This window comes from Panulirus ornatus, chromosome 47 (genome assembly GCF_036320965.1).
Source record: "Panulirus ornatus isolate Po-2019 chromosome 47, ASM3632096v1, whole genome shotgun sequence".
Classification (NCBI taxonomy): Eukaryota; Metazoa; Arthropoda; class Malacostraca; order Decapoda; family Palinuridae; genus Panulirus; species Panulirus ornatus.
The window spans coordinates 14339837-14360480 of NC_092270.1; the positions used below are offsets into that span (position 1 = coordinate 14339837).

At 41.7% G+C, this 20644-nt stretch overlaps 1 protein-coding gene across 1 annotated transcript in view; it reads right to left on the reverse strand.

Moving 5' to 3' along the window:
- LOC139763546 (arf-GAP with SH3 domain, ANK repeat and PH domain-containing protein 1-like) overlaps positions 1 to 20644 on the reverse strand; it is a 272263-nt gene that overhangs the window by 235643 nt on the left and 15976 nt on the right. Inside the window, exon 2 of the mRNA XM_071689748.1 lies at positions 7000 to 7112. Coding sequence (XP_071545849.1) covers positions 7000 to 7080 — 81 coding nt within the window. The 5' untranslated portion in view covers positions 7081 to 7112. The remainder of the gene's footprint in view (positions 1 to 6999; positions 7113 to 20644) is intronic.

A 20644-nucleotide genomic window follows, 5' to 3' on the forward strand; every position in this document is an offset into this window, starting at 1 on the left:
GGTACTGCTACTACCTAAGCAGAAGAGACAATTGAGAATCAGGAGAATCTCAGTATCCCAAGATACATAGAATATCTTCGTATCTCTTTAAAGTTTGTACTCTTTATGTGCCAACGTTGACATAAATTACATATTCAATAAAAGAATTTCGTTTGCATCATCTGACTTGACACTGGAACAAAACAATAATGTTCTTATTTTTCATTTGTAAGTAAGTAAGATGCAGTTTTTCATGCTTGCTATTTCCCATATTTGCAATGTAGCACCTGAAACAGGTGAGGAAATGGCCTCATTCACTCACAGCCATTCTCATTGTTATGTGTAATGCACCAAAACCACAGCAAAGTTTCTCCTGGCTGCTTCATATGCCCTAATTCTGTCCACTGAGAGCACATTGTTCACTGTATACCACATTGCTTCAATGTACTCCATCCCATACACACATCACACCCTCCTGCATGTTCAAGACATGAGCACTCCAAACCTTTTCCAGTTCAGCATTCCATCTCCAGTTTGGTCTCCCTCTTCTCCATGTCTCCTTCACTTCTGACAAATATACCCTCCTTGTCACTCATTCTTGCCATACATTCAAACAACTTCAGCATATCATCTTCTGCTCCCTTAACCACACTCTTCTATCACCATAACCCTCTCTTATCAATCAATTTCTTACTTTAACAACCCTCCTCACACAACACTGTACTCAAGTATTTCATTTCTAACACATTTACCCCTTTTTCATACATTCTTATCTGGAGCCCAAGTATTGCATCCATACAACACTGTCTGAACTTTTATACACTTAAACATGCCCATCTTTGTCCTCCTAGATAATGACCTCTCTTTTGTCACATTCCTGAATGCACCCTGGACCTTAACCCCCTCAGTTATCTATGGCACGCTTCAGCTCCCATTTGTTGCCATATCCACTTCTACATATTTAAAATCATCCATTTCCTGCAAGATTTCCTCATTTAACCAACTCCCAACTAACCTGTCTCTTTGCAATGCCAAACCTAATCACCTTCCTCTTATTTATATCTAGCCTCAACTTTCTCCTTTCATACACTCTCCCAAACTCAGAAATCAACTGCAATATCTCACCTGAATCTTCCACTAGAGCAAACAAACAGTGACTACCTAACCTCCCTAGCCTTCCCACCCCTAACAGACTATACACCTACCCTTCTCTCCATATCCGTTGCATTCACCTTCCACACCATCCAAAATTAATTCTAAATAGCCTTGGTGACCCACCCTGACTGGAACCATTCATCTTCGAAAAGGCCTCTCTATCAACCCTATCATATGCTCTCCAGTTTCATAATCACCACATACCAATCCTTCTGTTTTTCTAAGTATTTCTCAGATAAATTCTTGAAAGCAAACATATGATCAAAACTTCCTCTACCACTCCTAAAACCACACTGTTCCTCCCAGATCTGATAATCTGTGTAAGCCACCACCCTCCCACCCTCTCAATCACTACTCTCCCATAGAACTTGCCAGATACCCTCACCAAAATTCTATCTCTGTTATTTGAACATTCATATTTGTCTCAATATACAGGCATTCTGCTAATCTTCTGGAACCCTACCATGATCAATACACACACTGAAAAGCTTAACTAACCAGTAAGTACCAGAGTCATCCCCTTTCTTAAGAAATTCAACTGCAGTACCTTCCACTCCAGCCACTTTCCCGCAATTCATCTTTTGCAATTCTTTTACCAACTTTTCTCTTTTCACCTGACCACTTGCCATGATTCCCTCCATTCTCATACCTCTACACACTAAACAATCTGCTGTCCTATCATCCAACACATTCAACAGTCTTTTAAAATACACCATCTCCTCTTCACTTTACTTCTGCCAGTTACCCCTACCCAAAGGCCCCCTTCACTGATGTGCTCATGTGTTCTCTTGTGTTTCTCAAGCTATTAACCTCCTTCCAAAACATTTTCTTACTCTCAAAGGAGAGTGCTGATACTCACTCATCCAACTCTTATTTGCCTGCTTTATCAGCCCCTGAACTTTCCACTTTACTTCCTGCCAGTTTCTCTTGTACATCTCCAAATCACTTGCACTCCTTTCCTACAAATAATGCCCAAACGCCTATCTTTTCTCTTTAGCTAGCAACTTAACTTTATCATCACACCATTCACTACCCTTTCTCCCCTATCCACCTCTCACCTACAGCATTCCTCACTCAATCCCTTTGAATCATTCATTCGCATCTTTTGCCATAATAAACTCACTTTCACCAAATTTTCTCACACATATTGTCTGCTTATAAGTTTCTCCTCAGCATGCCTATCAATTAGTACATTATCCAATAATGTCCACTTTCCATTACCCCTACTTACCTATGTATACTTATGTAAGTCTCCTTTTAATCCAGGTATTCCCAATCACCAGTCCTTTTTCAGCACAACTCCATAAGCTGTTCACTAATTTCATTCACAACACTGGGCACTCCATGCCCCCAATTATACACTCTACTACCATCTTACCCACTTTGGCATTCAAATAACCTATATCAAATCACCTATCATTAACAACTGATTCCTTGCATTAAAACTGGTGACACACTCAACACCTCTCAAAACACCAGCCTCTCTTCCTCTCAATTTTTGCTGCACAGGCACTACTAATCACCTACCTTCCATTTTTACCCACAAAAATATGGAGCTCAATTTGTTACACTCACAAATTCCAAAGGCTCCACCTTTGGCTCTGTTTCACTCAGAGCAAGATCATCAAAGTTGCTCTTCTCAAACACACAATATCTATCTATCCTCTTTTCTCATCCTGATCACATTCACATGTATTCGGACACCTCAGCCTGAGCCTTCAAAGAGGATGAGCACTCCTCACTTAGCTCCTTCTTCTGTTCCAGCTTTCAGAAATTAAAACACAGGGAGAGGAGGATTTTGGAATATGTGAGAAGCATTTTTTCTAAAAAAAAAAAAAAGTGAAATTAGCCTTAATTATATATATAGTAAATGGAACCTTTACTGAAGTTGCTCACAGACAGTAGCACACTTAGATGCCTAGCAGTCACTCTAGAATAAGCTGTGGCTGTTGACTGTCACAGCAAAGGGAAAACATTTTTAGCTGCCATGGAGTAAAGATGGTTTACCTATGTTATAGGGGTAAAAGCTGACCATCACAATAATAGGGTATAGAAGTGCATACTGCTGGTGACTTTAACATTATTCATTCCTTTTTAAAAGTTCAGAACATTTTTTTTTTTTTTTTTGCTTTGTCGCTGTCTCCCGCGTTTGCGAGGTAGCGCAAGGAAACAGACGAAAGAAATGGCCCAACCCACCCCCATACACATGTATATACATACGTCCACACAGGCAAATATACATACCTACACAGCTTTCCATGGTTTACCCCAGACGCTTCACATGCCTTGATTCAATCCACTGACAGCACGTCAACCCCGGTATACCACATCGCTCCAATTCACTCTATTCCTTGCCCTCCTTTCACCCTCCTGCATGTTCAGGCCCCGATCACACAAAATCTTTTTCACTCCATTTTTCCACCTCCAATTTGGTCTCCCTCTTCTCCTCGTTCCCTCCACCTCCGACACATATATTCTCTTGGTCAATCTTTCCTCACTCATTCTCTCCATGTGCCCGAACCATTTCAAAACACCCTCTTCTGCTCTCTCAACCACGCTCTTTTTATTTCCACACATCTCTCTTACCCTTACGTTACTTACTCGATCAAACCACCTCACACCACATATTGTCCTCAAACATCTCATTTCCAGCACATCCATCCTCCTGCGCACAACTCTATCCATAGCCCACGTCTCGCAACCATACAACATTGTTGGAACCACTATTCCTTCAAACATACCCATTTTTGCTTTCCGAGATAATGTTCTCGACTTCCACACATTCTTCAAGGCTCCCAGAATTTTCGCCCCCTCCCCCACCCTATGATCCACTTCCGCTTCCATGGTTCCATCCGCTGCCAGATCCACTCCCAGATATCTAAAACACTTCACTTCCTCCAGTTTTTCTCCATTCAAACTCACCTCCCAACTGACTTGACCCTCAACCCTACTGTACCTAATAACCTTGCTCTTATTCACATTTACTCTTAACTTTCTTCTTTCACACACTTTACCAAACTCAGTCACCAGCCTCTGCAGTTTCTCACATGAATCAGCCACCAGCGCTGTATCATCAGCGAACAACAACTGACTCACTTCCCAAGCTCTCTCATCCCCAACAGACTTCATACTTGCCCCTCTTTCCAAAACTCTTGCATTCACCTACCTAACAACCCCATCCATAAACAAATTAAACAACCATGGAGACATCACACACCCCTGCCGCAAACCTACATTCACTGAGAACCAATCACTTTCCTCTCTTCCTACACGTACACATGCCTTACATCCTCGATAAAAACTTTTCACTGCTTCTAACAACTTGCCTCCCACACCATATATTCTTAATACCTTCCACAGAGCATCTCTATCAACTCTATCATATGCCTTCTCCAGATCCATAAATGCTACATACAAATCCATTTGCTTTTCTAAGTATTTCTCACATACATTCTTCAAAGCAAATCATTTTGTATGTTCTGAACCTTTTTAAAAGTTCAGAACATACAAAATGATTTTGCTGACATCCATAGCACTATGGCTATACCTTCAATATCATGACATCTAAAGGTTCACAATAGGTAAAAATTATGGAAAAACTTTTTTGTCTGTCTCGTTAAGAAACTACGAATGGATGAAAAACCTTACTGCAACTAGTTCCCAGTGAATATTGGTTTGTGGATGGGTTGCATGATGTCTCCATGATTGTTTGATTTGTTTATGGATGGGGTGGTTAGGGAGGTGAATGCAAGAGTTTTGGAGAGAGGGGCAAGTATGCAGTCTGTTGTGGATGAGAGACCTTGGGAAGTGAGTCAGTTGTTGTTCGCTGATGATAGAGCACTGGTGGCTGATTCAGGTGAGAAACTGCAGAAGCTGGTGACTGAGTTTGGTAAAGTGTGTGATAGAAGAAAGCTAAGAGTAAATGTGAAAAAGAGCAAGGTTATTAGGTTCAGTAGGGTTGAGGGACAAGTCAAGTGGGAGGTAAGGTTGAATGGAGAAAAACTGGAGGAAGTGAAGTGTTTTAGATATCTGGGAGTGGATCTAGCAGCAGATGGAACCATGGAAGTGGAGGCAAGTCACACGGTGGGGAGGGGACGAAGGTTCTGAGAGCATTGAAGAATGTGTGGAACGAGAGAACACTATCTCGGAGCAAAAATGGGTATGTTTGAAGGATTAGGGGTTTCAACAATGTTATTTGGTTGCAAGGCATGAGCTATAGATAGGGTTGTGTGGAGGAAGGTGGATGTGTTGGAAATAAGATGTATGAGGAAAATATGTGGTGTAAGGTGGTTTGATTGAGTAAGTAATGAAAGGGTAAGCGAGATGTGTGGTAATAAAAAGAATGTGGTTGAGAGAGCAGAAGGTGTATTGAAATGGTTTGGTCACATGGAGAGAATGAGTGAGGAAAGATTGACCAAGAGGATATATGTGTCAGAGGTGGAGGGAAGGAGGGGAAGTGGGAGACCAAACTGGAGGTGGAAGGATGGAGTGAAAAAGATTTTGAGCGATCGGGGCCTGAACATACAGGAGGGTGAAAGGCTTGCAAAGAATAGAGTGAATTGGAACGATGTGGTATGCTAGGGTTGACGTGCTATCAATGGATTGATCCAGAGCATGTGAAGCGTCTGGGGTAAACCATGGAAAGTTTTGTGGGGCCTGGATGTGAAAAGGGAGTTTTGGTTTTGGTGCATTACACGACAATTAGAGACTGAGAGTAAACAAAAGTGGCCTTTGCTGTCTTTTCTTAGCGATACCTCATACGTGAGCGGGGGGCGCCATTTCATGTGTGGCAGGGTAGCGATGGGAATGGACGAAAGCAGTAAGTATGAATATGTACATGTGTATAAATGTATATGTCTGTGTATGTAAATGTATGTACACGGTAAAACGTATAGGTATGTATATATGCGTGCGTGGGCGTTTCTGTATATACATGTGAATGTGGGTGGATTGGGCCATTCTTTCATCTGTTTCCTTGCGCTACCTCACTAACACGGGAGACAGTGACAAAGTATAATGAAAAAAAAATAATACATATATGTGGTGTGAGGTAGTTTGATCGAGTAAGTAATGAAAGGGTAAGAGAGATGTAAGGTAATAAAAACTGTGGTGGGAGAGCAGAAGAGGGTGTATTGAAGTGGTCTGATCACATGGAGAGAATGAGTGAGGAAAGATTGACATAGAGGATATATGTGTCAAAAGTGGAGGGAACAAAGAGAAGTGGGAGACCAAATCGGAGGTGGAAGGATGGAGTGAAAAAGATTTTGAGCAATCGGGGCCTGAGCATACAGGAGGTTGAAAGGCGTTCAAGAAATAGAATGAATTGGAACGATGTGGTATACTGGAGTTGATGTGCTGTCAATGGAATGAACCTGGGCATGTGAAGTGTCTAGGGTAAACCATGGAAAGTTTGTGGGGCCTCGATGTGGAAAGGGAGCTGTGTTTCGGTGCATTACGCATGACAGCTAGAGACTGTGTGTGAACGAATGTGGCCTTTGTTGTCTTTTCCTAGCGCTATCTCGTTTGAGTGTGGGGGGAGGTGGTGAAATTTCATGTGTGGCGGAGTGGCAATGGGAATGGATGATGGCAGCAAGTATGAATATGTACATGTGTATATATGTATATGTCTGTGTATGTATATGTATGTATACGTTGAAATGTGTAGGTATGTATATGTGCGTGTGTGGGCGTTTATGTATATATATGTGTACATAGGTGGGTTGAGCCATTCTTTCGTTTGTTTCCTTGCGCTACCCCGCTAATGCAGGAGACAGCGACAAAGTATAACAAAAAAAATATGAATATACATATATACAGACTGATACACATTAAGAGTAAAGATTATCTAAGAGAACTGTGTCTTACCTTGTCCAAAGTTAAGCTTTGTATTCTAGAAATATGAACTCCAAGGTCCCGGTGGATCCCAGAACACTCGATGCAAACCATGACACCATAGTTAGTTGACAACCAAGTTACATCTGCAAAAAGTGAATATGATCAAGCTGTATTTGTCATTGTGTGATAAAGATGGAATATCTAAAAATACTTATTTCAACAATGAAAAGTAATACAATTACACGAAACATCCTCCTGATCTTGGCAGATACAAGTTAGGAGACTTAAGCTCTGTTGCCCTGTTAACCAAGACAGTTTGACAACTGGTGTATCTGAAAACAATCTTCTAATCTTTTAGTTCCATGGGTAGTTTCAAGTATAAACAGCCTATGAAATCACTCTTACACATCTTATAACAATGTCCATTGTGTTACGGTGGAACATAAAATTCTACATCAAAACAAGTGCTTCCTTCTTTTTCACTTTGAACACTAATTCATCGAGTAAAACCAATGGCTTTATTCATGTTTTTCTATAAGTAAAATGATTTTACTGCATTCAATCACAAATAATTTCTCTAGCATCCTCGTCTGAAATATCCTTTGACCTAATTAATTCTCTCATGGCACGTAAACATCTCTCCTTCCCACATCTTCAATCTTTCCTCTACCAAGCCTTTCATTCCCACTATACTAAGTTAGGGGTCCAACCCTACTGCTTATAAATTTGATCTATCTTAACCAGTATACACTTGGATTGGACTTATAGACATGTGTTGGTGCATGTACTCTTTCATGCACTTTTCTTCATTTATTGTAGCTAAGACAGCACAGGTAACTGAACTCTCTAATCATGGCCATCTCATATATGCTCCATATAAATATACTTACACCTCAGCCTTACCCAGGTACCCATTTAGGGACTAGCCCTAGAGGAGAATGAACAGCTGGGTTGGCTAAGAACTATCTGCTGCACATGGGATTCAAGCCTAGGCAGACCCATGTATGACTCACAGTCAGTGATTTTAATCAGAACACCAGGAAAGCCAAAAAATTCTTGCATACAATGCAAATTTTATGAATGGAAAGTTTGGAATGACTTTAACCCTAAAAGATTAACCCCATATGATGTATGGGTGCTCAACAGGACTAAACATGCTTGTTGTATGATCTCACTTTTCCCACCCACATATGACAGAGTCAATTGTTCCCTTACTCACTATGGGCAAGTATAGATGCCATATGCTACCTGCATCTCTAATAAACCAATGGAAAAATCTTTAATGATTAGTTACTCATAGAACACATTATGCAAGCTCCCCTCCACCCCCTTACACTCTGCTACACAGTGCACTGGTAGATAAGATTCTGTGGGGCTTGAGTAAATGATGATAGCCTATTACAACCAACAGACATAGCAAAAGACCGTGGAATAGAATCTTGAATATGGTACTGAAGGAAAAATTTTGAAGGACAGGTGGATTAAATGAGATGGAAGATGATGTGCTTGAGTTGCTGGGTATGCAGTGGATTTGAATGGCAGTGGCATGCCAAGAATGAAGCATTATATGCTGGGTTGTTCAAATGCCCCTTACTAGTTCATATTTTCTACTTAGCTGATTTCCTCTGTCTGTGGGAGAAACCTTTTTCCACTCTTAGAATGTCATGCAAAGAGTAATGATCACACCTACACCAAGTAACTGCTTGTATAAAAATAAGGAGGTTAAAGATACACTGAGGAAAGAACCTGAAAGAGCAATAAAGGATGTATAAAAAGGAGAGAAACAACGTGTGACTGATAACTTAATGGATAGGTGTGGGAAAGTCCAGGAGGATATGTTGGTAGATAGAGAGTTCCTGGTGCAAATGATTATAGCAAAAGAATACATGGACCATCCATGTCTGCATGCATGACTGTTACAAATACATATATCAAACACAAGGATGTTCATAAATACATACGATACAGACTTGGGAAAGACAATGTATTCAAGTGACAAGTTTCTAGCAAAAAGAGTATCATAAGTAGTTTGCATGATGTGTGGTTCAGGAAAGGGTTAGGTGGTGGTTTATCGACCACTTGGTGGTAATATGTAGGTCTCCTATTAATTTAATTGGTATAAAAATTAAAATATGAATGAAAAGCAAGAAGTTAACAGTACAAAGTTTAGGAATTACTGTATAAAACTTATCTTCAAAGATCAGTTAAGTGAGGAGATAAAAGAGAAGCTTAAGCAATCCATGAAAAAGATGAGATGTGAAGGTTGTTTTAGAGTGCATTGCTGATGGCTGCCACAGAGATGTACAGCACTGTATGTAGAGGCTGTAGTAAAAAAGGGAGGGCATGGTGGGATGAAGATTTAACAAAAGGAGACTACGAAAAAGCAATAGAGTTTTAAAGGGTAGTGAATCTATTGTAATTGTCATCATTACTCCATTCCCAATTCAATGGGGTGAATCAGGTACATGAAGTCCCCAAGCATCAAACATACATTCTCATCCCATCCTATAAAGTGAAACATGTCATACATACATCCTAATCCTATATTCATAAAACTGCTTTTTACTTTTTGCTTTACAGTTTACAGTGTTCTCTAATTTCTACTGATGGTGAATGGTTGCATCTGAGCTGGTTTCTGCTTTTCATGAGGTGGCTTGCATGGAGAAATTTGGGTTATATTTTTCTCAATGCCCTTGTGGTAAGTGCTTTTTCTTGGCTGGGTTGGAGACATTGATGAAGTGTAAGATGCATGATCTAGGGATGCGAAATCACCATACTGTCCTATTGGAGCTTAGTTTCCAAGGCTGGCCAATTTGGTTTTCTGTAGTTTAAAATTTCTGGTAGCTGTGCTGAGTAAGTGGGTTAGATGGAGTGTTATCAGGATGGGCAAGTGATCAGAAGATAGCTAATGTAGCTCTTTCCAGCTGGTCCTTGTGTGTAGTGGTGGTGAGCAGAATGTGATGTGTGGTGAGGTCAGCTGCTGTTGGGAGTGGACTGGAAGCACTGAAAAACTGACCTCACATTTCAGTCCTAAACTCCAACCTTCCTGACATACACTCTCAGAATCCACACTTCCCACACAAATACTAGTCATAGTCTCCCACTTATGCTATAGACATCACCCATCAACACAACAATACAACCATACTTTCAACATACTGAAGACCATTCATGTCTATCTTTCATCTACAATAAACAAGTTACTTCTACACTGCACTGCACTTCCTTCACATAAATGAACACATATCACATCACTTTATGACTATGGTCCTGACTGGTGGACATGGCCAGCTTCCTGAGCACTGCAGGAGCCTCATAAGGATAGAAGAGACTCCTCAAGCAGGAATTTATGATGAAGTATGATGTCTATCTATCTATATCACTGATGCCTGTTCCATTCCGGAACTCCCTCAACGGAATGGCAACACAGCAATAGAGTCTCCATAACTAATGAAACCCACTACCGCTTCTTAGCCCTTAGTGCCTCAATCTTAACAGGCCACTGGCTGAGGATAACTCTAGCACAGTGTTTGCAGGCTCCTAATTAATGTTCCTACAGACTACTACTACCTAATGCTCCTGCCTAATTTGTGTATTGTGGATGAGAGAGCTTGGGAAGTGAGTCAGTTCTTGTTTGCTGATGATACAGCGCTGGTGGCTGATTCATGTGAGAAACTGCAGACGCTGGTGACTGAGTTTGGTAAAGTGTGTGAAAGAAGAAAGTTGAGAGTAAATGTGAATAAGAACAAGGTTCTTAGGCACAGAAGGGTTGAGGGTCAAGTCAACTAGGAGGTAAGTTTGAATGGAGAAAAACTGGAGAAAGTGAAGTGTTTTAGATATCTAAGAGTGGCTTTGGCAGCGGATGGAACCATGGAAGTGGAAGTGAATCATGGGGTGGGGGAGGGGGTGAAAATTCTGGGAGCCTTGAAGAAGGTGTAGAAGTCGAGAACATTATCTCGGAAAGCAAAAATGGGTATGTTTGAAGGAATAGTGGTTCCAACAATGTTGTATGGTTGCGAGGCGTGGGCTATCGATAGAGTTGTGCGCAGGAGGGAGGATGTGCTGGAAATGAGATGTTTGAGGACAATATGTGGTGTGAGGTGGTTTGATCGAGTAAATAATAATAGGGTAAGAGAGATTTGTGGTAATAAAAAGAGCGTGGTTGAGAGAGCAGAAGAGGGTGTTTTGAAATGGTTTGGTCACATATAGAGAATGAGTGAGGAAAGATTGACCAAGAGGATATATGTGTCAGAGGTGGATGGAACGAGGAGAAGTGGGAGACCAAATTGGAGGTGGAAAGATGGAGTGAAAAAGATTTTGAGTGATCGGGGCCTAAACATGCAGGAGGGTGAAAGGCGTGCAAGGAATAGAGTGAATTGGAACGATGTGGTATACCGGGGTCGACATCCTGTCAATGGACTGAACCAGGGCATGTGAAGCATCTGGGGTAAACCATGGAAAGTTCTGTGGGGCCTGGATGTGGAAAGGGAACTGTGGTTTCGGTGCATTATTACATGACAGCTAGAGACTGACTGTGAACGAATGGGGCCTTAGTTGTCTTTTCCTAGCGCTATCTTGCACACATGAGGGGGGATGGGGTTGTTATTCCATGTGTGGCGGGGTGGCGATGGTAATAAATAAAGGCAGACAGTATGAATTATGTACATGTGTATATATGTATATGTCTGTGTGTGTATATATATGTGTACATTGAGATGTATAGGTATGTATATTTGCGTGTGTGAACGTATATGTATATACATGTGTATGTGGGTGGGTTTGGCCATTCTTTCGTCTGTTTCCTTGCGCTACCTCGCTAACGCAGGAGACAGCGACAAAGCAAAATAATAATGATAGAATACATATATATATATATATATATATATATATATATATATATATATATATATATATATATATATATATACATATATATATATATATATATATATATATATATATATATATATATATATATATATATATATATATATATATAAATATAAATATATTCTTTTTTTTCTTTTAAACTATTCCCCATTTCCCGCGTTAGTGAGGTAGCATTAAGAACAGAGGACTGGGCCTTTGAGGGAATACCCTCACCTGGCCCAATTCTCTGTTCCTTCTTTTGGAAAAAAAAAAAAAAAAAAAAAAAAAAAAAAAAAAAAATGAGGGGAGGATTTCCAGCCCCCTGCTCCCTCCCCTTTTAGTCGCCTTCTACGACACGCAGGGAATACGTGGGAAGTATTCTTAATCCCCTATCCCCAGGGATAATATATATATATATATATATATATATATATATATATATATATATATATATATATATATATATATATATGTATATATATGTATGTGTGTGTGTGTGTGTGTATGTGCGTGTGTGTGTGTGTGTGTGTGTGTGTGTGTATATGTATATATATATGTATATTATCCCTGGGGATAGGGGTGAAAGAATACTTCCCACGTATTCCTCGCGTGTCGTAGAAAGCGACTAGAGGGGACGGGAGCGGGGGGCCGGAAATCCTCCCCTCCTTGTATTAACTTTCTAAAATGGGAAACAGAAGAAGGAGTCACGCGGGGAGTGATCATCCTCCTCGAAGGCTCAGAGTGGGGTGCCTAAATGTGTGTGGATGTAACCAAGATGTGAAAAAAGGAGAGATAGGTAGTATGTTTGAGGAAAGGAACCTGGATGTTTTGGCTCTGAGTGAAACGAAGCTCAAGGGTAAAGGGGAAGAGTGGTTTGGAAATGTCTGGGGAGTGAAGTCAGGGGTTAGTGAGAGGACAAGAGCAAGGGAAGGAGTAGCAATACTCCTGAAACAGGAGTTGTGGGAGTATGTGATAGAATGTAAGAAAGTAAATTCTCGATTAATATGGGTAAAATTGAAAGTTGATGGAGAGAGATGGGTGATTATTGGTGCATATGCACCTAGGCATGAGAAGAAAGATCATGAGAGGCAAGTGTTTTGGGAGCAGCTGAATGAGTGTGTTAGCGGTTTTGATGCACGAGACCGGGTTATAGTGATGGGTGATTTGAATGCAAAGGTGAGTAATGTGGCAGTTGAGGGAATAATTGGTATGCATGGGGTGTTCAGTGTTGTAAATGGTAATGGTGAAGAGCTTGTAGATTTATGTGCTGAAAAAGGACTGATGATTGGGAATACCTGGTTTAAAAAGCGAGATATACATAAGTATACTTACGTAAGTAGGAGAGATGGCCAGAGAGCGTTATTGGATTACGTGTTAATTGACAGGCGTGCGAAAGAGAGACTTTTGGATGTTAATGTGCTGAGAGGTGCAACTGGAGGGTTGTCTGATCATAATCTTGTGGAGGCTAAGGTGAAGATTAGTATGGGTTTTCAGAAAAGAGGAGTGAATGTTGGGGTGAAGAAGGTGGTGAGAGTAAGTGAGCTTGGGAAGGAGACCTGTGTGGGGAAGTACCAGGAGAGACTGTGTACAGAATGGAAAAAGGTGAGAACAATGGAAGTAAGGGGAGTGGGGGAGGAATGGGATGTATTTAGGGAATCAGTGATGGATTGCGCAAAAGATGCTTGTGGCATGAGAAGAGTGGGAGGTGGGCTGTTTAGAAAGGGTAGTGAGTGGTGGGATGAAGAAGTAAGAGTATTAGTGAAAGAGAAGAGAGAGGCATTTGGACGATTTTTGCAGGGAAAAAATGCAATTGAGTGGGAGAAGTATAAAAGAAAGAGACAGGAGGTCAAGAGAAAGGTGCAAGAGGTGAAAAAAAGGGCAAATAAGAGTTGGGGTGAGAGACTATCAGTAAATTTTAGGGAGAATAAAAAGATGTTCTGGAAGGAGGTAAATAGGGTGCGTAAGACAAGGGAGCAAATGGGAACTTCAGTGAAGGGCGTAAATGGGGAGGTGATAACAAGTAGTGGTGATGTGAGAAGGAGATGGAATGAGTATTTTGAAGGTTTGTTGAATGTGTCTGATGACAGAGTGGCAGATATAGGGTGTTTTGGTCGAGGTGGTGTGCAAAGTGAGAGGGTTAGGGAAAATGATTTGGTAAACAGAGAAGAGGTAGTAAAAGCTTTGCGGAAGATGCAAGCCGGCAAGGCAGCAGGTTTGGATGGTATTGCAGTGGAATCTATTAAAAAAGGGGGTGACTGTATTGTTGACTGGTTGGTAAGGTTATTTAATGTATGTATGACTCATGGTGAGGTGCCTGAGGATTGGCGGAATGCGTGCATAGTGCCATTGTACAAAGGCAAAGGGGATAAGAGTGAGTGCTCAAATTACAGAGGTATAAGTTTGTTGAGTATTCCTGGTAAATTATATGGGAGGGTATTGATTGAGAGGGTGAAGGCATGTACAGAGCATCAGATTGGGGAAGAGCAGTGCGGTTTCAGAAGTGGTAGAGGATGTGTGGATCAGGTGTTTGCTTTGAAGAATGTATGTGAGAAATACTTAGAAAAGCAAATGGATTTGTATGTAGCATTTATGGATCTGGAGAAGGCATATGATAGAGTTGATAGAGATGCTCTGTGGAAGGTATTAAGAATATATGGTGTGGGAGGCAAGTTGTTAGAAGCAGTGAAAAGTTTTTATCGAGGATGTAAGGCATGTGTACGTGTAGGAAGAGAGGAAAGTGATTGGTTCTCAGTGAATGTAGGTTTGCGGCAGGGGTGTGTGATGTCTCCATGGTTGTTTAATTTGTTTATGGATGGGGTTGTTAGGGAGGTAAATGCAAGAGTCCTGGAAAGAGGGGCAAGTATGAAGTCTGTTGGGGATGAGAGAGCTTGGGATGTGAGTCAGTTGTTGTTCGCTGATGATACAGCACTGGTGGCTGATTCATGTGAGAAACTGCAGAAGCTGGTGACTGAGTTTGGTAAAGTGTGTGGAAGAAGAAAGTTAAGAGTAAATGTGAATAAGAGCAAGGTTATTAGGTACAGTAGGGTTGAGGGTCAAGTCAATTGGGAGGTGAGTTTGAATGGAGAAAAACTGGAGGAAGTGAAGTGTTTTAGATATCTGGGAGTGGATCTGTCAGCAGATGGAACCATGGAAGCGGAAGTGGATCATAGGGTGGGGGAGGGGGCGAAAATTTTGGGAGCCTTGAAAAATGTGTGGAAGTCGAGAACATTATCTCGGAAAGCAAAAATGGGTATGTTTGAAGGAATAGTGGTTCCAACAATGTTGTATGGTTGCGAGGCGTGGGCTATGGATAGAGTTGTGCGCAGGAGGATGGATGTGCTGGAAATGAGATGTTTGAGGAAAATGTGTGGTGTGAGGTGGTTTGATCGAGAAAGTAACGTAAGGGTAAGAGAGATGTGTGGAAATAAAAAGAGCGTGGTTGAGAGAGCAGAAGAGGGTGTTTTGAAATGGTTTGGGCACATGGAGAGAATGAGTGAGGAAAGATTGACCAAGAGAATATATGTGTCGGAGGTGGAGGGAACGAGGAGAAGAGGGAGACCAAATTGGAGGTGGAAAGATGGAGTGAAAAAGATTTTGTGTGATCGGGGCCTGAACATGCAGGAGGGTGAAAGGAGGGCAAGGAATAGAGTGAATTGGAGCGATGTGGTATACAGGGGTTGACGTGCTGTCAGTGGATTGAATCAAGGCATGTGAAGCGTCTGGGGTAAACCATGGAAAGCTGTGTAGGTATGTATATTTGCGTGTGTGGACGTGTGTATGTACATGTGTATGGGGGGGGGTTGGGCCATTTCTTTCGTCTGTTTCCTTGCGCTACCTCGCAAATGCGGGAGACAGCAACAAAGTATAAAAAAAAAAAAAAATATATATATATATATATATATATATATATATATATATATATATATATAATATATATATATATATATATATATATATATATATTTGTTTTTTGCTTTGTCGGTCTCCCGCGTTTGCGAGGTAGCGCAAGGAAACAGACGAAAGAAATGGCCCAACCCACCCCCATACACATGCATATACATACGTCCACACACGCAAATATACATACCTACACAGCTTTCCATGGTTTACCCCAGACGCTTCACATGCCTTGATTCAATCCACTGACGGCACGTCGACCCCGGTATACCACATCGCTCCAATTCACTCTATTCCTTGCCCTCCTTTCACCCTCCTGCATGTTCAGGCCCCGATCACACAAAATCTTTTTCACTCCATCTTTCCACCTCCAATTTGGTCTCCCTCTTCTCCTCGTTCCCTCCACCTCCGACACATATATTCTCTTGGTCAATCTTTCCTCACTCATTCTCTCCATGTGCTCGAACCATTTCAAAACACCCTCTTCTGCTCTCTCAACCACGCTCTTTTTATTTCCACACATCTCTCTTACCCTTACGTTACTTACTCGATCAAACCACCTCACACCACATACTGTCCTCAAAAATCTCATTTCCAGCACATCCATCCTCCTGTGCACAATTCTATCCATAGCCCACGTCTCGCAACCGTACAACATTGCTGGAACCACTATTCCTTCAAACATACCAATTTTTGCTTTCCGAGATAATGTTCTCGACTTCCACACATTCTTCAAGGCTCCCAGAATTTTCGCCCCCTCCCCCACCCTACGATCCACTTCCGCTTCCATGGTTCCACCCGCTGCCAGATCCACTCCCAGATATCTAAAACACTTCACTTCCTCCAATTTTTCTCCATTCAAACTCACCTCCCAACTGACTTGACCCTCAACCCTACTGTACCTAATAACCTTGCTCTTATTCACATTTACTCTTAACTTTCTTCTTTCACACACTTTACCAAACTCAGTCACCAGCTTCTGCAGTTTCTCACATGAATCAGCCACCAGCGCTGTATCATCAGCGAACAACAACTGACTCACTTCCCAAGCTCTCTCATCCCACACAGACTTCATACTTGCCCCTCTTTCCAAAACTCTTGCATTCACCTCCCTAACAACCCCATCCATAAACAAATTAAACAACCATGGAGACATCACACACCCCTGCCGCAAACCTACATTCACTGAGAACCAATCACTTTCCTCTCTTCCTACACGTACACATGCATTACATCCTCGATAAAAACGTTTCACTGCGTCTAACAACTTGCCTCCCACACCATATATTCTTAATACCTTCCACAGAGCATCTCTATCAACTCTATCATATGCCTTCTCCAGATCCATAAATGCTACATACAAATCCATTTGCTTTTCTAAGTATTTCTCATATACATTCTTCAAAGCAAACACCTGATCCACACATCCTCTACCACTTCTGAAACCACACAGAGAAGAGGTAGTAAATGCTTTGCGGAAGATGAAAGCCGGCAAGGCAGCAGGTTTGGATGGTACTGCAGTGGAATTTATTAAAAAAGGGGGTGACTGTATTGTTGACTGGTTGGTAAGGTTATTTAATGTATGTATGACTCATGGTGAGGTGCCTGAGGATTGGCGGAATGCGTGCATAGTGCCATTGTACAAAGGCAAAGGGGATAAGAGTGAGTGCTCAAATTACAGAGGTATAAGTTTGTTGAGGTGATAACAAGAGGTATAAGTTTGTTGAGTATTCCTGGTAAATTATATGGAAGGGTATTGATTGAGAGGGTGAAGGCATGTACAGAGCATCAGATTGGGGAAGAGCAGTGTGGTTTCAGAAGCGGTAGAGGATGTGTGGATCAGGTGTTTGCTTTGAAGAATGTATGTGAGAAATACTTAGAAAAGCAAATGGATTTGTATGTAGCATTTATGGATCTGGAGAAGGCATATGATAGAGTTGATAGAGATGCTCTGTGGAAGGTATTAAGAATATATGGTGTGGGAGGAAAGTTGTTAGAAGCAGTGAAAAGTTTTTATCGAGGATGTAAGGCATGTGTACGTGTAGGAAGAGAGGAAAGTGATTGGTTCTCAGTGAATGTAGGTTTGTGGCAGGGGTGTGTGATGTCTCCATGGTTGTTTAATTTGTTTATGGATGGGGTTGTTAGGGAGGTAAATGCAAGAGTTTTGGAAAGAGGGGCAAGTATGAAGTCTGTTGGGGATGAGAGAGCTTGGGAAGTGAGTCAGTTGTTGTTCGCTGATGATACAGCGCTGGTGGCTGATTCATGTGAGAAACTGCAGAAGCTGGTGACTGAGTTTGGTAAAGTGTGTGGAAGAAGAAAGTTAAGAATAAATGTGAATAAGAGCAAGGTTATTAGGTACAGTAGGGTTGAGGGTCAAGTCAATTGGGAGGTGAGTTTGAATGGAGAAAAACTGGAGGAAGTGAAGTGTTTTAGATATCTGGGAGTGGATCTGGCAGCGGATGGAACCATGGAAGCGGAAGTGGATCATAGGGTGGGGGAGGGGGCGAAAATTCTGGGGGCCTTGAAGAATGTGTGGAAGTCGAGAACATTATCTCGGAAAGCAAAAATGGGTATGTTTGAAGGAATAGTGGTTCCAACAATGTTGTATGGTTGCGAGGCGTGGGCTATGGATAGAGTTGTGCGCAGGAGGATGGATGTGCTGGAAATGAGATGTTTGAGGACAATGTGTGGTGTGAGGTGGTTTGATCGAGTGAGTAACGTAAGGGTAATAGATGTGTGGAAATAAAAAGAGCGTGGTTGAGAGAGCAGAAGAGGGTGTTTTGAAGTGGTTTGGGCACATGGAGAGAATGAGTGAGGAAAGATTGACCAAGAGGATATATGTGTCGGAGGTGGAGGGAACGAGGAGAAGAGGGAGACCAAATTGGAGGTGGAAAGATGGAGTGAAAAAGATTTTGTGTGATCGGGGCCTGAACATGCAGGAGGGTGAAAGGAGGGCAAGGAATAGAGTGAATTGGAGCGATGTGGTATACAGGGGTTGACGTGCTGTCAGTGGATTGAATCAAGGCATGTGAAGCGTCCGGGGTAAACCATGGAAAGCTGTGTAGGTATGTATATTTGCGTGTGTGGACGTGTGTATGTACATGTGTAAGGGGGGGTTGGGCCATTTCTTTCGTCTGTTTCCTTGCGCTACCTCGCAACCGCGGGAGACAGCGACGAGATAAAAAAAAAGAAAAAAAAAAAAAAAAATATATTTATTATTCATCTTCTGCAAAGCTTTTACTACCTCTTCTCTGTTTACCAAATCATTTTCCCTAACCCTCTCACTTTGCACACCACCTCGACCAAAACACCCTATATCTGCCACTCTATCATCAAACACATTCAACAAACCTTCAAAATACTCACTCCATCTCCTTCTCACATCACCACTACTTGTTATCACCTCCCCATTTGCGCCCTTCACTGAAGTTCCCATTTGCTCCCTTGTCTTACGCACTTTATTTACCTCCTTCCAGAACATCTTTTTATTCTCCTAAAATTTAATGATACTCTCTCACCCCAACTCTCATTTGCCCTTTTTTTCACCTCTTGCACCTTTCTCTTGACCTCCTGTCTCTTTCTTTTATACATCTCCCACTCAATTGCAAGGCAGCAGGTTTGGATGGTATTGCAGTGGAATTTATTAAAAAAGGGGTGACTGTATTGTTGACTGGTTGGTAAGGTTATTTAATGTATGTATGACTCATGGTGAGGTGCCTGAGGATTGGCGGAATGCGTGCATAGTGCCATTGTACAAAGGCAAAGGGGATAAGAGTGAGTGCTCAAATTACAGAGGTATAAGTTTGTTGAGTATTCCTGGTAAATTATATGGGAGGGTATTGATTGAGAGGGTGAAGGCATGTACAGAGCATCAGATTGGGGAAGAGCAATGTGGCTTCAGAAGTGGTAGAGGATGTGTGGATCAGGTGTTTGCTTTGAAGAATGTATGTGAGAAATACTTAGAAAAGCAAATGGATTTGTATGTAGCATTTATGGATCTGGAGAAGGCATATGATAGAGTTGATAGAGATGCTCTGTGGAGGGTATTAAGAATATATGGTGTGGGAGGCAAGTTGTTAGAAGCAGTGAAAAGTTTTTATCGAGGATGTAAGGCATGTGTACTTGTAGGAAGAGAGGAAAGTGATTGGTTCTCAGTGAATGTAGGTTTGCGGCAGGGGTGTGTGATGTCTCCATGGTTGTTTAATTTGTTTATGGATGGGGTTGTTAGGGAGGTGAATGCAAGAGTTTTGGAAAGAGGGGCAAGTATGAAGTCTGTTGGGGATGAGAGAGCTTGGGAAGTGAGTCAGTTGTTGTTCGCTGATGATACAGCGCTGGTGGCTGATTCATGTGAGAAACTGCAGAAGCTGGTGACTCAGTTTGGTAAAGTGTGTGAAAGAAGAAAGTTAAGAGTAAATGTGAATAAGAGCAAGGTTATTAGGTACAGTAGGGTTGAGGGTCAAGTCAATTGGGAGGTGAGTTTGAATGGAGAAAAACTGGAGGAAGTGTTTTAGATATCTGGGAGTGGATCTGGCAGAGGATGGAACCATGGAAGCGGAAGTGGATCATAGGATGGGGGAGGGGGCGAAAATTCTGGGAGCCTTGAAGAATGTGTGGAAGTCGAGACCATTATCTCAGAAAGCAAAAATGGGTATGTTTGAAGGAATAGTGGTTCCAACAATGTTGTATGGTTGCGAGGCGTGGGCTATGGATAGAGAGGTGCGTAGGAGGATGGATGTGCTGGAAATGAGATGTTTGAGGACAATGTGTGGTGTGAGGTGGTTTGATCGAGTAAGTAACGTAAGGGTAAGAGAGATGTGTGGAAATAAAAAGAGCGTGGTTGAGAGAGCAGAAGAGGGTGTTTTGAAATGGTTTGGGCACATGGAGAGAATGAGTGAGGAAAGATTGACCA